The 15077-nt window shown below is 34.8% G+C and overlaps 1 protein-coding gene across 11 annotated transcripts in view; it reads right to left on the reverse strand.

Annotated features, from left to right (window-relative positions):
- The window catches only part of LOC138759488 (dynein axonemal heavy chain 17-like), a 192057-nt gene that overhangs the window by 57463 nt on the left and 119517 nt on the right, over positions 1-15077 (reverse strand). For all 11 annotated transcript variants that reach the window (XM_069929995.1, XM_069929994.1, XM_069929996.1 and 8 more), the window contains 6 exons: positions 12886-13033; positions 12385-12476; positions 9437-9598; positions 8763-8927; positions 6534-6725; positions 4836-5102 (listed from right to left, as the gene is read on the reverse strand). In XM_069929995.1, the coding sequence (XP_069786096.1) occupies positions 4836-5102; positions 6534-6725; positions 8763-8927; positions 9437-9598; positions 12385-12476; positions 12886-13033 (1026 nt within the window). The remainder of the gene's footprint in view (positions 1-4835; positions 5103-6533; positions 6726-8762; positions 8928-9436; positions 9599-12384; positions 12477-12885; positions 13034-15077) is intronic.

A 15077-nucleotide genomic window follows, 5' to 3' on the forward strand; every position in this document is an offset into this window, starting at 1 on the left:
CTCTATCCTCATGTTATTCTATTTGAAGTATTCAATTCCAATTTGAAACTATTTTTGAAAACTATTTCATCATACTTCAGTATTAGGCAGTGCATTCAAAATTGAAACAATTCATGTTTCTTAAAATGATTTTCCTCTAGCTCTTTTGCTGAGTGCTTAAACCTGCACTCATTATTTAGCAACCCTTCAGTGACTATGATTAGTTTCAAACCAATGGTGTGCAACCAATGGTCTAAAGAAGCCATTTTTTTTTGGCTATGGCCCTTTAGGACTCTGCACAAAGTTTATGGGCCCCCCTTCCTGTAAAGCAGTCAAGTTTGGTTGATTTCTTCCATACTTTTCTCTTACCCACCATATAAAAAACATTAAAAATATTTTATCATTTCAATCTGTGGCCTCCCTTAAATGTGCAGTGGGCCCCAGGGAGGTCACATGACCCACATTGAGAATGGCTGGTTGAGAGGCCACATCAGACTTGTGGAATCATTCTGACTGGTATTCCTCTTTGAGCAAAAAATAGCATCTACTTGCTGCTCTCCTGCTTACAGTCTACTGAACTAAGTCCTTCAAGACATTCCTTTTTTTTTAAAGACTTTATTTAAAATTTTTATAACATGAATACAATAAAGAATTACATTTAAAGAAAAATAGAAAAAAAAATTAAAAAGGTATGATTACAATATTACATCAGAAAACTACACAAAATAACCCCCCCCCCCGTTAATTGTAACACAATATTAATAGTCTAACTTAAAATTAGTCCAACCCTTCCCCCAAAATAAAGAGTGAAGAGTTAATAAAATTGACATTATATATGAAAAAAATACCCACTTACAAAAAGAGATAAAACTTAACCTAAAAAAATTCTAACAACAACAAAAAAAAATTGTCAATACTAAAATATCACACTTAAACATATATTTAAATCAAACTTAAATGCATATAATTAGCAAACGGAGTCCACTTTAACTTATAAAAAGACATCTTATCCTGAATTGAAAAAGATATCCTTTCCATAGTCAAACAAAATTTCATTTTCAAATACCACTTCTCTAAAGTTAGTATATTTCTATCTTTCCAAGTAAGTGCTATACATTTCTTAGCCACGACTAAAGCTAAATAAATAAATGAAATCTGATAATCCTCTAAACCTAAATTGATTAATGATTGCATGTTCCCTAATAAAAATATATCGGGATCTAATACAAGATGGATATTATATAAATTGTTAAAAACAGATTGAATACCTTTCCAAAACTGTTGCAATCGACCACAAAGCCAAACAGTATGCAAAAAAGTATTGGCCATCTGATCACATCGAAAACATTCAACTTACTAAGACCAAATTTTTTTAATTTCTCCGGTGTTAAATATAGCTGATGAATAAAATTATAATTAATCATCGCTAGTCTAGCGTTAATTAATTTCCGAATACTATTCTGACAAGATGTTCCTGAAGAGAACTGCCCAAAATCCTCTTAGTATAAATACCATATTCACAGCAAAGTACAATAACAGAAAGGAAAAGGTGTAATCCTGAGGAACTTAGACTGTTTTTTGGGGATAAGGGACTTCTACAAGTCAGGTAAGTTTCTCCTCAATGGTACCTGAACTAATATTCACAAAGGTACTTTAGAGGAAGGAAAAAGCAATGTTACTTAGAGACAGGAAACGAAGGGTGGAGTCAGAAAGAAGAAAATATAAATTAGAATCAACATATAAATATTCAAATGAAGACGGATTTAGCAAAGCAAATGCCAGGGAAAAGGCAACATTGGAGGGTAATGACAGGAGCAACATTTACTAGAAGGGGAAGAACATTCAGGATAAAAGTGCTCCAACAAATAAAATTAAAGAAGACTCTTAGCTGATTGGTAACAAGATAGGTAAGCTAAGAACACAAATAGAAATGAATTTGTGAAATTTGATATTCATTACAGAGCCCAGGCTGCAAGGTGACTATGGCTGGGAAATGATTATTCAGGGTATTCTAGATTTTGGAAGGATTCACTGAAAGGAAAAAAGGAGGCACGGTGACTCTGGATTCGATCACTCCCAATAGTGAGGAATGATATTGCCTCAGCTCAAGACATTTGGATAAGAAATAATTAGAATAGGCAAGCACTGGTGGGAATAACAGGTAGGTCTCCTACTATGACATTGTATAAATCAAAATAATAAAATAAACTACTGCAATAATCGTGGATGATCTTAATCATCATGTAGATTAGACAAATCAAATTGGAAGGAAAGCTCTGGGGTGGGTTCACAGAATGCATTTAGAATGATTTCTTACAGTAACATCAAAGTTCAAAGTTATGGTCAGAGAACAAACACATCAGATACAACCCTTTTTTTCCTATGGGACCAGCAGAATTTCTACTTATTGATAACTGTACTTAAGAACAAAGGTATGTAACAAAAGAGAGAAATGTAAATAAAGAAAGAAATGAAAACAAACTGTGAAAATCAGAAAGAATAATTATTCAATGATAAATAATGTGAAAGTTAAGAGTCCTTAAATGAGTCTCTGATTGAGTCTGTTGTTTAGGAGTCTGATGGTGGAGGGGTAGCAACTGTTTCTGAACCTGGTGGTTCAGCTTCGGCTGCTGAGACATCAAGAACTATGCTGTTTGAGATCTGGAATTATGGAATGAAACAGGCTTAATTAATGATCTCACAGTAAAATAACTGTCTAGGAAAGAGCAATCATACCATTGTGAAATTCAAATTCACTTTGAGGGTGCCAAACTTGTACAAAACTTCCATAAACGAATGGGAATAGTGTGACAGATTATGTTATATTTAATATTGTATATAGATATGTTTTAAAGGAGATAAATAGTGGCAGGTTTTTTAGTCACAAAAATATACAAACACTTCCACACAGATCTTATTTAAAACGCCAGAGTTCTGCTCAAGCCAGACAGTCCAGGCTTTTGCAAAAACTTTGAAGAATGCCTAGAAGGACTTCACAAGTAGGTGTTAATTGAACGTGCTTTGGAGTAATGGATTATTCTTTTGGAAAGCAACAGATGAATGAACTCGGAGTTTAGGTCTGGTTTCGCAGTCTATCTGAATGCAGTTTGCTGTTCTAGGAAGGACATGTGGTTTTGCAAGCAGGGAGAGTCAAACAAGCTTTTCTCTGAGAGAGAGTGAGAGAGAGCGAGAGAGAATTCATTTCTACAGTTCACCAGCAGCAGTTGGGACTGGAACATGATAAATGGCAAAACCCCATTTTGAAGATGAGTTGTGAATTCTTCATTAAGCCTGTTCAAAGCCTTTGTGGTCTGTACAAGAAGAGGTGAATGGCTGTATAATTTTTCACTTGAAATAAGGGAAACAAAAAGGAACTCTGTGGTGACCTGAAAGAAAGAGGTTATCATCTGGAAAACCCTGATGGGGCAAGTTTCTTTGGCAAAACACTGAAGTGGCTGATTGGAAGGAATTAGTTTGTGTCCAAAGAACAACAAATCTCTCTCTGAAAACCGACAAGAACCTTCCTGAGCAGTAACCATTTATCTTTCAAGCACCAAAGCCCTGTGGAGATTCATAAATGTTAAATTCTGTGCACAGTATAAGAATTGCCTGATATAGGTGAACTTGGAGGAATGAGAAGTGAGATTGGACTGTGAACCAAAGAACATTTCTGAACTTCTACACACATTACATACACATGCACTTAGAATTAGAAGGGGGTTAAGTTAATAATAATAAGTTAAAGTATGATTCTGTTTTCATGTTTAAAGATAATTAAAAACAACTTTTATTTAAGGAACCATTTGTCTTGGTTAATTTCTATTGCTGCTGGGTTTTGGGGTCCTCTGGGCACATAAAATTAGAGATGGCTTAAGTGAACCAGAGAAATAAATTGAAACGTTAATGAGCAGTAGCAGATATTTAAAGAGGCATTTCTTAAATCCCAGTGAAGGGATATTCGAGTGTGAAAATTAAACTCTAAGAGAAGGATGTACAAGACTATCTAAAGAAGAATATTAAAAATAGTATAAAATTAAAAGAAAATGCATAGAATACTGCAAAGGAATAACCAGGCTCAAGTTTTGGGAGAATCTTAAAAAATAACAAAAAGGGAAAAGATACTGCATGAGAGTAAATTAGCAAATAATTTTAAACTAGTCAGAGTTATACCAGGTGTATATAAAGGAAGGGTGTTTCTTAAGTAATCATTTTCACAATAAAAATGCATAAAATCTATTAGATTTAGAAATATTTATTTTAGGGAATTTGAATCGATATTTAAAGAATTAGTAGTTTTGAGGTGAACCATTGAGCAGTAATTATGATTTAGCCTTTCAATTAAAATGTATTTATTACCTCATAAAAATGTAATATAATTGGGATAATTTGAAGTGAGAGCAGTTTTCCAACACTAAACTCTTAACAGGTTGCAAGCTTTAGGGTATTCCACTGGACCCAGAAATAAACTGGAAATCATTCCATTTTACTTTCTACATTTTCCTTGAAGTTGTTAAATAATGATAATTTCACTATTAACACAATTGCCAGATCTTCTCTTCATTAATGAAGCAACAGGCTATGGTGTAATAATGTCATCCTGCTGATGAAGAAATTCATTTAAAAAAAAATAAAATCCTCCAATTTCTTTATATTCATTAAAAAAGACACCCCTTCTTCCCAAATTACCACATAATTGAGCTAAGTATTAAAAAACAAGATGTATGAATTTTGAAACAGAGACTAAATGATTTCTGATCTCTTTGCTATCTTCTCTTCTGTGCACTTTGTTTTTATCTTTGTATTGCATGTAATGGGCTAATTAAAATGATTAAAAATTTCCCAAAGTATAACCATACCTTTAGTTGTCTTCTCACTCTCTCTATGAAGAACTTCCAACAGTTATCTTTGGTATCCTGCAAGCCGAGTAATTTAACTTCATTTTTCATGGCACCAATAATATTTTCCAACTCATCATCCTGAAATAATCCTGGAATCTCACCAGATGCTAAAAGATCATTAATAAGCACAAGAAACATCTCTTCTGCCACCTGAGAATCTGTCATCAGAAATACTGTTCCGTGGTTTTTTACTCCAGCATTGATATACTGAGTGGCAAGATCAGCCTATTTTAAGAAACAGAGATAAAATAAATCAGTTTTATTTAACTAGTTTATCTTGATTTACAGAATTGTACACTTCAGTTTCAAAGGATAGATAATTCTGAAAAGAGTTTAAAAAAAGCATAGAAGAATCAATTCCTATGAAACTACTGTAAAATTAAATAGCATTTTTACGACGATGGCATCTGAAGAGAGACCTTTTAAATGTTATTTCCTTCTACATTTCTCCAAAGCTGCAATAGAGTAAAAATGTCATGAACAATGTTCTCATGAAATTATGAAAAGGATAATAATCACTTCTCAACCAAAATTCTTGCTATTTTCTTGCATGTTTACAGATACTTTTATCCCACTTAAACCTTTAGCTCTGTAAGATTTGAATTGGAATACTTAGTTTTCCCATTTTTATCAGTCTTTTCTTCTCATTGAACCATGTGTAGAAGGTGATGTCTGTCCAGAAGGAAGATGTTATTGTCTTTGATTCGCAAGGGTATGCATGATGATTTTTGAGACAGGGAATAAATACAATGGATTTGGACCTTCAAGTGTTTGGATAGAAGTAAATTTTACTCCTCCAGTACTGAACATCAGACTCACGGATAATTTAGGGACCGTGCAAAAGTCAAGAGAAATTGTAAATGAAATGTAGTGTCAATACCATGCATGTGGAAGCCTAAACTATACTCTTAGATGTTATGAAGGAACAGTTTGTAAATGAGAAATATGAAAAGTCCAAGGAGAGATCTGTAAAGGACATCAGAACTAATAGCACCAGAATAGAAAGCAAAGGACATAGGAGATCAGTTTTATATTGATATATATGCATATCAACGATGGCATTCTTTCCTATTTAACTGTTTGTGTTGTGGTATTGTTGCAATGACTTTACTTTGTGTCAGGGAATAATTACAAAGGCTTTGGTCTTCCTGTGTGGCTGAAATAAATTTTTGTTCCTCTAATTCTACAGACATAGTTGGCAATTTAGAGACTGCAATAGTCAAGTGAAGTGGTGAAATTAAACTTGGCTTCATCACTAGACACTGAATGATTTCCTGACAGAATGACAGCAATAGAGTGTGCAAGGAATTATGGTGAATGTGTTAATGTTTCAGGTTGATGACTTGTCATTGTATCTGGTAAAAGAAGAGCTAAAACAGGTTTTAGGATGCAAAAGGAAAGTAATGGGGTAGAGAGAATAAAAGGGAAAGAATCTGGTTGGATGTTGCGCAACATGAAACACCAAAAGAAATAACAGAGCCTGATGTAAGAGTTTGATAAATACATTCAGTGAGGGCAGTTCTATGTCATTAAACATGCGCATAATCATCTGTAGTATTCTCATTAGCACCAAGGCATTTTCTGGAACATGGTATATAAACCTGAAGGCAGGACAGTGAATCAAAATGCAACAACAAATTAAGAATAATCTTGTACCTTGAGGTCACTAATTGAATACCCTTTCTTCAGTGAGATCTGGAAAACATTTAAAGTGCTAATATATGCTGACAACCGAGACAGGCTTTGCTTTCCACTGCCTCCAACTCCTACAAGCAGGGCATTTCCCCTTGGGAATTCCAAGATACGGTTGATCCGACAGATATGAGCCATTGCGTCTTCAAACAGAACCTAAAGAAATGAAATTTTAACAGAATTTATTTTAACTGTACCAAAGTGCAAATATTCTTGTGTTTGATTCAGTGAACATTTCAATGAAATATTCCAGACCTCTTATAATTTAAATATTTACTCATCCAAATTAAAATATATTTCACATCTATTTTGAATAACCGATTTTTTGCACTAATAAGTTGTGTAAACTTATTGTACTCCATTACGCTCCCCTTTGAGAAGGTCAATCAAAACTTTTATACCAGAGTTGAGGGAGAAATGAACTTTAATATAATCTCAAGGATCGATTAGTGCCTAAATTAGTGTCAATGGAGGAACTTTGGAACAGGAATCTGTCAACAACGAATGCCAATAACGGTTGTGCTTTACAAACTGAAACTTCTGTGGATGGATTGCTGAGAGCTGAAGAAATATTTTGATTTGAAGACCAAATCCCTGTTACTGTGCAAAAATAGTTTTCAATGCAGCCTAATTGTCCAATTATAATCGAACAGGTTAGCATGGCAAAGAGCATTCGCTGCAGTTTATTTAAAGAGATGGTTTTAATTTTTTTTAAGGTCAGAAACAACAAAATTTCTCTTCCAGAGCCTACAAAAATTATTTGGTCAATTGCATTACATTTTTGAGGATATAGATTTCCTGACAAAGCCAGGATTTATTGCCCAAATCTATTTGCCCTTGAGAGGGTGATAGTGAATTGCCATGTTGACTCTCAACTGTCTCACAATGCAGTTGTCAAGAAGTTCCAAGATTTAGACCCAGTGATGACGATATATATCCACGTCAGAATGTTTGCAACTTGAGAGAGTTGCAGGTAAGTTAGTGTATCTTGATCATGGGTTTTGGAAGTCATTGATGAAATCGCCTGGGTGAATAAATGAAATGCATTTTGTTGGTGATAAACAGCATAAAGAATGAATATTTAAGATGATTGATAGGGTGCCAGTCAAGCAAACCGCTTTGTCATAGAATCAAAGCACAGTAACACGTCCTTTATCCACCATGCCCATGTTGACTATGAAGTACAGTGTTGGCCACCAAATAACCTTCTGTGAATTGTCAATTTTAGTGCTTGTGTGGACAGTTCTTAAATGTTATGAGAGTACCTACTTCCACCACCCACACAAACAGTGTATCTCAGATTCCAACCACTTTCTGGGTGAAAAGGCTGCTTCTCAAATACCTTTAAGTATCATGCCTTATACTAACCCTTTGCACTCTAGTTTTTGACATCTGAGGTGGAGAAATGTATCCCAATATCTACCCTATCAATGCCTCTTATTTTGTATACCTCAACAAGTCCCTCCCCCACCCCCCCAGACCCCCAGAATGCCAAATAAACAAACAGCCTATCCAGTCTATTTAAAAAGTGAAAAAATTAAATTATTTTCAATTAAACTGTAACAATGCTGGTTTCTAACCACATCACTGATGCTTAGTCATGCCTACATCTGAAGGACAGTCAAAGAGTGGAAAATCCATTATTTATGTTTGTTCTTTTCAGATGTTTCAAATGAAACCTAATATTCGTCTGTGTTCTGAATGAAACATAAGGGATGTTGATGTCAATATCTCAAGAGACAAAAAAAGAGAAATAGTTAAACAAAAACCAGACATGAAGTGGAATCACAATTATTTCAAGTTTCAAGTTTCCATTTTAGATAATGGAAAGAAGAAAACACTGACACTTAAATGATAACCTATGGGTGAGGGGAAAATTAAAATGTGAATTATGATGTTTCAACATTTGTCAAGAATTTGCTGACTGCTGTATTCACTAAAAATAGCCAACACACTGGTAATTCTTCATATAATGGATGCGGCTATTTATCTCTGTACTATTTAAGTTATTTTCCACAACTTTATAGTCTGCTGCAAAATGCTTGCAAATATCAGAGCATCAAAAAGTGTCAAGAACTCTCTAAACAGATGATTTTAGTATCACATATCCTAATAGAAAATAAAATATGACATTCAATAATACTTTCAAAAATAATTTTCTGTCAGTTCAATGTAATCTTTGAAATTACTCACCAAATTCATTGCTGCATTTATTTCATTGTAGTTATCAAGAGCATCCACTAATAGTTTATTAAGATGTGGCCAGTTATCCACAGGCAAATACCTAGGCTCTCCAATTCCAGTGGCAAAATGGCAATAAATATTGGGCTTTTGAAAAAGACTGGACTCATCCATATCCTGACCATACAAAACATTTTATATTATTTGCTTGTGATCTACCAAATATAAGCAGACATTATTTTCTACGAGAAAGTGTCTCATTTATGGATGGCAAGATGCTACTCTAATCGTTGCATGCTTCTACAACCAGAGGATGAGATTTAAAAATTTGAACAAACATTACAGGGTGAATGTGAGGTAGAGCTCATTAATTCAGAGGGCACTTTAGCATGCCACTGTTTTTAAGGAAGGCAGAAACAAAATCAATCTTCAGAATGAAATCAGATTGGCTGATGAGAAAGAATAATTTGAAGGTTTAGGTGAAAACAGCAAGAAAATGGGACTAATGGGATTCATTTGCTAGAGGTCAACACAGATTCAATGAGTTCCTTTGTGTGCTGTGACAATTCCATGACTTATGAAGCTTTATTCATTTAACATTGAAATAATTAATTCACATAAACCTCTTTTTTGCAGTTCTTGAAATTATTTTTTCTTTAACTGGATAAGTGCAGAGATATAATTACCGCAAAGTACGTTTTACACATGCGCTGCTGATATCTTGGAAAGTTTTCCATGTCATTTACATCAACTAATTTATCCCCATAAACTCGGGAAGTTTCATGTAACAGGAGTCGAACTAAGTCATGATTAGTTTTTGCACATTCTGTCGTTGCAAACAGAAATCCCTGCAATGAAAAAGTTTAATTAAAATCGGAGGCTTATTGCTTATTAGTTATTCTATTACTTATCAACGATATCACAGAAAATATGCATGGCCAGCTCTGTTTTAATGTTTATGAAGAGGAACTGTATTGAAATCCAATTGGAGGTAGCATCAGAAAAAACACAACAGTGGGAATGAACACTGAAATACAGATTTCTAAATTATCAGGGTACAGAGTCAGGGGATTTGTACAGGAATGAAGATTTCTGTAGAGTTATGGAACTAAAAACTTCAAAATTCTACACAACTGAATACAGATGGTGTGCCATTTGTGCAGGCTAATTGTGGAATCTGACGTTGGGTGCAAACTCCACAGAATTCCCAGAAAAACTCAAAGCAAAACTGAACTGTTGGATGGACTAGCTCAGTGGGTCAGAACACTATGGAGAGAAAAAGACACAAGATTTCTTCCAGTGCCATGTGCTTAATGAGAGTAGAAATGAAGACAGGTTTGATGAACGTTAATTGTTAATTAAGGGGAAAGGGGCTTAGATACTTGGACCATTAGAGTTGCTTCTGGGCCAGGTGGAACATGTGCAAGAAAAAAGGGTTGCATTTGAACAGGGAGGTTTGATCACACTGTAGGGGAGGTTTTAATTTGGTGGAGGATGAGATGCAGAGTTGCAGTGTCGCAGGTGGGGAATGACTCAAATGAAGAGGATAAATCAAGCAGGTCCAGTAGGCTGAACACAAAGGCATAAGGAGCATGGGAGGACTGGTAGACTAAACTGTGTTTTATTGCTAGAGGCTTCACAGGCAAGATAAATTTCGTATGTGGAAATTACATTAACTGTTGCATTTACAGAAACACGACTGAGCAAAGGGATAATCTATGTGGAGAAAATTAATATTATTCCAAAATGAATATTATTTAATTGTATTGACCAAGGAATAAGACTTGGAAGATAGTAAGCTCAAGACAGGGATGTTGATTTTCTCGAGTATCCAAGTTTTAATAAGGTGGAAGTATTAAAATCCTTGGAGTATGTAAAGGGAATATAATCGCTGGAACGGATGAGATCTATCCAAGGGTCAAAGGATGAAATTGCCAGTACCCTAAGAGAGATTTTTGAATTTTACAAAAATACAAGTATAGTATTAGAAGTCTAGAAGATAGTTAATGTTTGATCCTTTGTTTAAGAAGGCATACTCATTAGAGTTGGGGAGGGGGGGGAATAATTAATTTTTAAAATGTTAATGATACAGCATGGTAGAAGGCCCTTCCAGCCCATGAACCTACCAAGCCTGTAATTTTTTGGAGAGTGGAAGGAAACTGGTGCACCAATAGAAAACCCACGCACATCGCATGAAGAATGTACAAACTCCTTGCCGAGAATGCTGGGTTCAAACCCAGGTTGCAGGTGCAGTAATAGCATTGTGCTAGCCGCTAAGCTAACCGTGCCAAATTACTGGAAAAATGTCTCAGGGATAAGATTTATTTACACTTGGAAAGGCTGGCACTGATTAGGGAGCATGTACTGATGACCAGAGGTACATTTTGACTGCAAATTGGAAAATACACAGAATTCACTTGATGTGGCGAGTATTACCTCCACATAAGATTGCTAAGAAAGAACAACTACTATGTGGAGAGAGAGGGGAAACAAGTTCTCCTATTTGGTGTAACAAATGTACATACATACTTTTGACTTTTAAATTTAATAATATTATGGGAGTTCTTGTGTGCCTGGGTGAACATGAATCAGGCACTTGAATTCCAGGGATACCTTTTATTTTGAAGATGATTGATGAAATCAGATAACTTTTTTCAACAAGGACTTTATGGCATTTGACAAAGTCTTGCACAGTAGGCATGTTCAGGTGGCTAAAGGACATGGCATCAAAAACAAGCTTGTAATGTATATTGGCCATAGATGGAGATTGGAGAGGGTAGATTTGTTTTCCCTGGAGCAAAGGAGGCTGATCAATGATATGATAGGAACATACAAAATTGTTGGAGTCACAGATAGGGTAAGTCGTATTATTAATATGCGGGTGTGTAAAACAAGAGGGCGCAGGTTTAAGATGTGAGGGAGGTTTAGATGGGATCAGAGGTGTTAATTTATTCCACAAAGGGAGTGGTTGATATTGGGAACAGATTGCCAGAAGAGTGTTAGAGGCAGATACAATATTGATATGTAACAGACATCAAAAAGGCATTTGAATAGCCAAGAAAGAAAGAAAGGTATAGGAGGATATGAACTGAATGTAGACAAATGGGATCAGTAAAAATTAGTACATAGTTGGTGACTCAAGTTCTGTATATCAAATAGTTTTTAGTAGTCCATGGAAGATTTTGCATTAAGCTACAGGAAAAAATGAGGGGAAAATACAGTAAACCCCCTGATATTCAGCACCTATGGGGATTGGTAGATGCTGCATAAGTGAATTTTCCAGTTGCTTGAGATAGCGTGCTGTGTGTTTGGTGAGCTAATGGCAAGGCACACCAATTTAAAATGTCCTGATTTTTCACCTATTCATTTTATGCGATTTTTTTTGCCAGTTGCTCGAGGCTGCTAGAAAGCAAGGGATTTTACTGCAACTTCTCAAAATTAGCTTAATCTCCATCCAGATCTCCAATTTTACCAAAACAGGTGATCCTGGGACTCCTACACATTTGATCATCTAGTATGTAATTACAAACTAAACATAAATGTGCATGAAGAAACGATAGTATTTCAAAGAATTAAAATATAAAAACAACTGCATGTGAGAATACATTCTGAGGGATAGAATGCAATACTATACCTGGAATATATTAGAAAGGTCTCTCAAATTGAAGATATAGTGAAATTTTATGGCAGTTGGCAGGAAAGATGATGATATTTTCTGGTGTAAAGCTAGCAATAAAAAAAAAATAAAGTTTCTTAAAAAGACTTAAAATATCAGAAAGTCAATCCTAAAAAAATATTGATTTGACAATTGTGACCAAAGAATGTAAAATTATTAATTTCATTGAATAATAAGATCAGAAGTGGCAAAAAAAAGTGGCAAGCAGAGGCAGAAAAATAAAGGATATGGACTTCAGAGAATAGCAGAGAAAAAAAAAGTTTCTTCAGAATGAGTAAAAGGAATTTCCACACAGTGATTCCCCACTAACCTGAATAAATGCACCTTTAAAGAAGATTGATGCAGACAAAAACTATGAGTCGGAAAAATCAGAGCACTGGTAATTTATAAACAAATATAAACTGAATTCCTAGAAAGGAAATGGACATAGGAAAGATAAGAGCTTCTTTATGCATATACCAAGAGCTGCAGTGACCAGTTGGGAATGGAACTTTATCATGGATGATGGAAAATTCTGGTTCGTTAAATGTTGATGGAGGATAGCACTATAGATGGATTGAAGTGCATCTTGTCCTGGGAAACTAACAGCAAAGACACAGAAATGGCGCTGAAATAATAAGATCAAGAAAATATCATTATTTGTGCAACAGTATAATAACTAACCTTCGACAGTAATATTTCAAAAAGGTAAAATTTGTTTCACTAAAAATACAAATTATACATATAAATTCTATTACAGGCAAAATGAAATGTAGATGACTCAAAGTAGTGATACTTTATCGACAACAAATTTAGTTTTCATGAGAAAGTAGCAGGAATGATTTCTTTCGTGTTTCCATTCAGTTTCAGGGTCACCACATTCTGTGGATATGTCCTCTCCCACTTGCAAAATAAATGCATAAGGGGCTCCAGCACAGTGGGAGGGAGTGGCCCTAGACATCTTGAACTTATCAATTCCAATAGTCTTAAAACAAACATGGTCAAGAAAATCTTCTATTGATTATTATCTACTTAAATAATAATAATCAGTACTTATCCACCATCAACTCCATTTAGTAAAATCTTCAACCCAGGAAATTTTTTTTTAAGGTTGAGAGACTTCAATCACCTCACCATAAAATTGGTTGCACCAACATTGTCAAAACTGTTCAGATCTTGAAGGACACAACTTAATTTGTGGCAATTGGTTACAGAAATAGCAAGAGGAAAACTGACCTAAATCACACACACATTTGTATTCTCAGACCCACTCATCCTTATGTTCTTCCTGATCCCAGACAACCACCCCAAATTCAGCATCCAGCTGCTTCTCATTCTTGCTACATTTCCCACATAGTTCTCAATTTCAACTTCAGTACTGGCAGTTAAAAAGGCCCAAGACCATGACAATTCCAAGGAAAATTGGGGATAAACAATAAATAATGAAGTTTTGATAACCAATACAAAAATGACATTGCTTTTTGATCCTCATGGACAGAAGAATCAAAATGTCTGATCTATGATTAATATTCTACTATACTATTTTTTGAAATATTTGATTTTTTTTCTCAGTTGATAGTGGCTATGCAAATACTTTTTTGATTTAAACCCTTTCAGGTCAGAAAGCAGAAAGAACAACAGCAACCATTTTTTTAGCATTAACAATTGTTACCTCTCACCATCGCGAATGCAATGCTATTACAGTTTAGGGCTTTCTGGGCATTTATTTTACCATTAAAAACATTTTGAATTGATAAATGATCCTAGTATAATCAACGAACATTATCCAAGGAATAAAAATACTTTCCTAAGCTTTACCATTGAAAACATTGCTGTGTTCAGCAACAAGGTTGTTATTACTGCTACACATGGAAAACATCCCCCATGAATGGAAAGATTAAAGCTAGTTGGGATAATTATAATCTAAAACAGGACAAATATGTTCTGCATAAATGGTACTGATTAAACAGTTCTATAAAATAAAGTAATGGTCCAGATTTTCCTGGATACAAGCCCATTTTCTGAGGAATCTTTGTGCAACCCAGAAGGAAGCATAGATTACAGAGCAATTCATTTGTATCATCCTCTGTTTTCCTGTGACTATAAATCTGTCACTACTAATGGCGAAAAAAGATCATGACAAAACACTGCCCCTTTTCAATTCTGAACGTGATTATTTTTGCACTTGTAAATTTCCCAATTGCTGCCCAATTAAACTAACAAGTAATGGGACGTAACCTTGAATGATATGATTTATGTGCACAGTAAATGAATCAGATTTTGTACAAATTGAAAAATGTGATGAATGAGAAACATATTGCTTCATTTCTTTTAGATCTTCCATTACGTTACTCCAAGTCTCTGGTAATTTATTTTCTGTACAAAGATACAAAAGGGTTGGGAACATGTAAAATGTTCTCTATCCAGATCCTTTGCATATTCTTCCTGAGCACCTGGTCAGTGAGTTTGATATTTTGAACCACTTACATAATAATAGAACATAGAAATCTACAGCACAGTCCACATGCTCTGCTGCCCTAATAACCAGCTTTAACAACTGCCTAGAATTTCCCTACTGCATAAGCACCCCATTTTTCTCAGTTCTGTATACCTAATAGCCTCTTAAAAGATCCAATTATACCTGCCTCCACCTATATTGCCGGCAACACGTT

The sequence above is a fragment of the Narcine bancroftii genome, chromosome 3 (assembly GCF_036971445.1).
Source record: "Narcine bancroftii isolate sNarBan1 chromosome 3, sNarBan1.hap1, whole genome shotgun sequence".
Taxonomy (NCBI): domain Eukaryota; kingdom Metazoa; phylum Chordata; class Chondrichthyes; order Torpediniformes; family Narcinidae; genus Narcine; species Narcine bancroftii.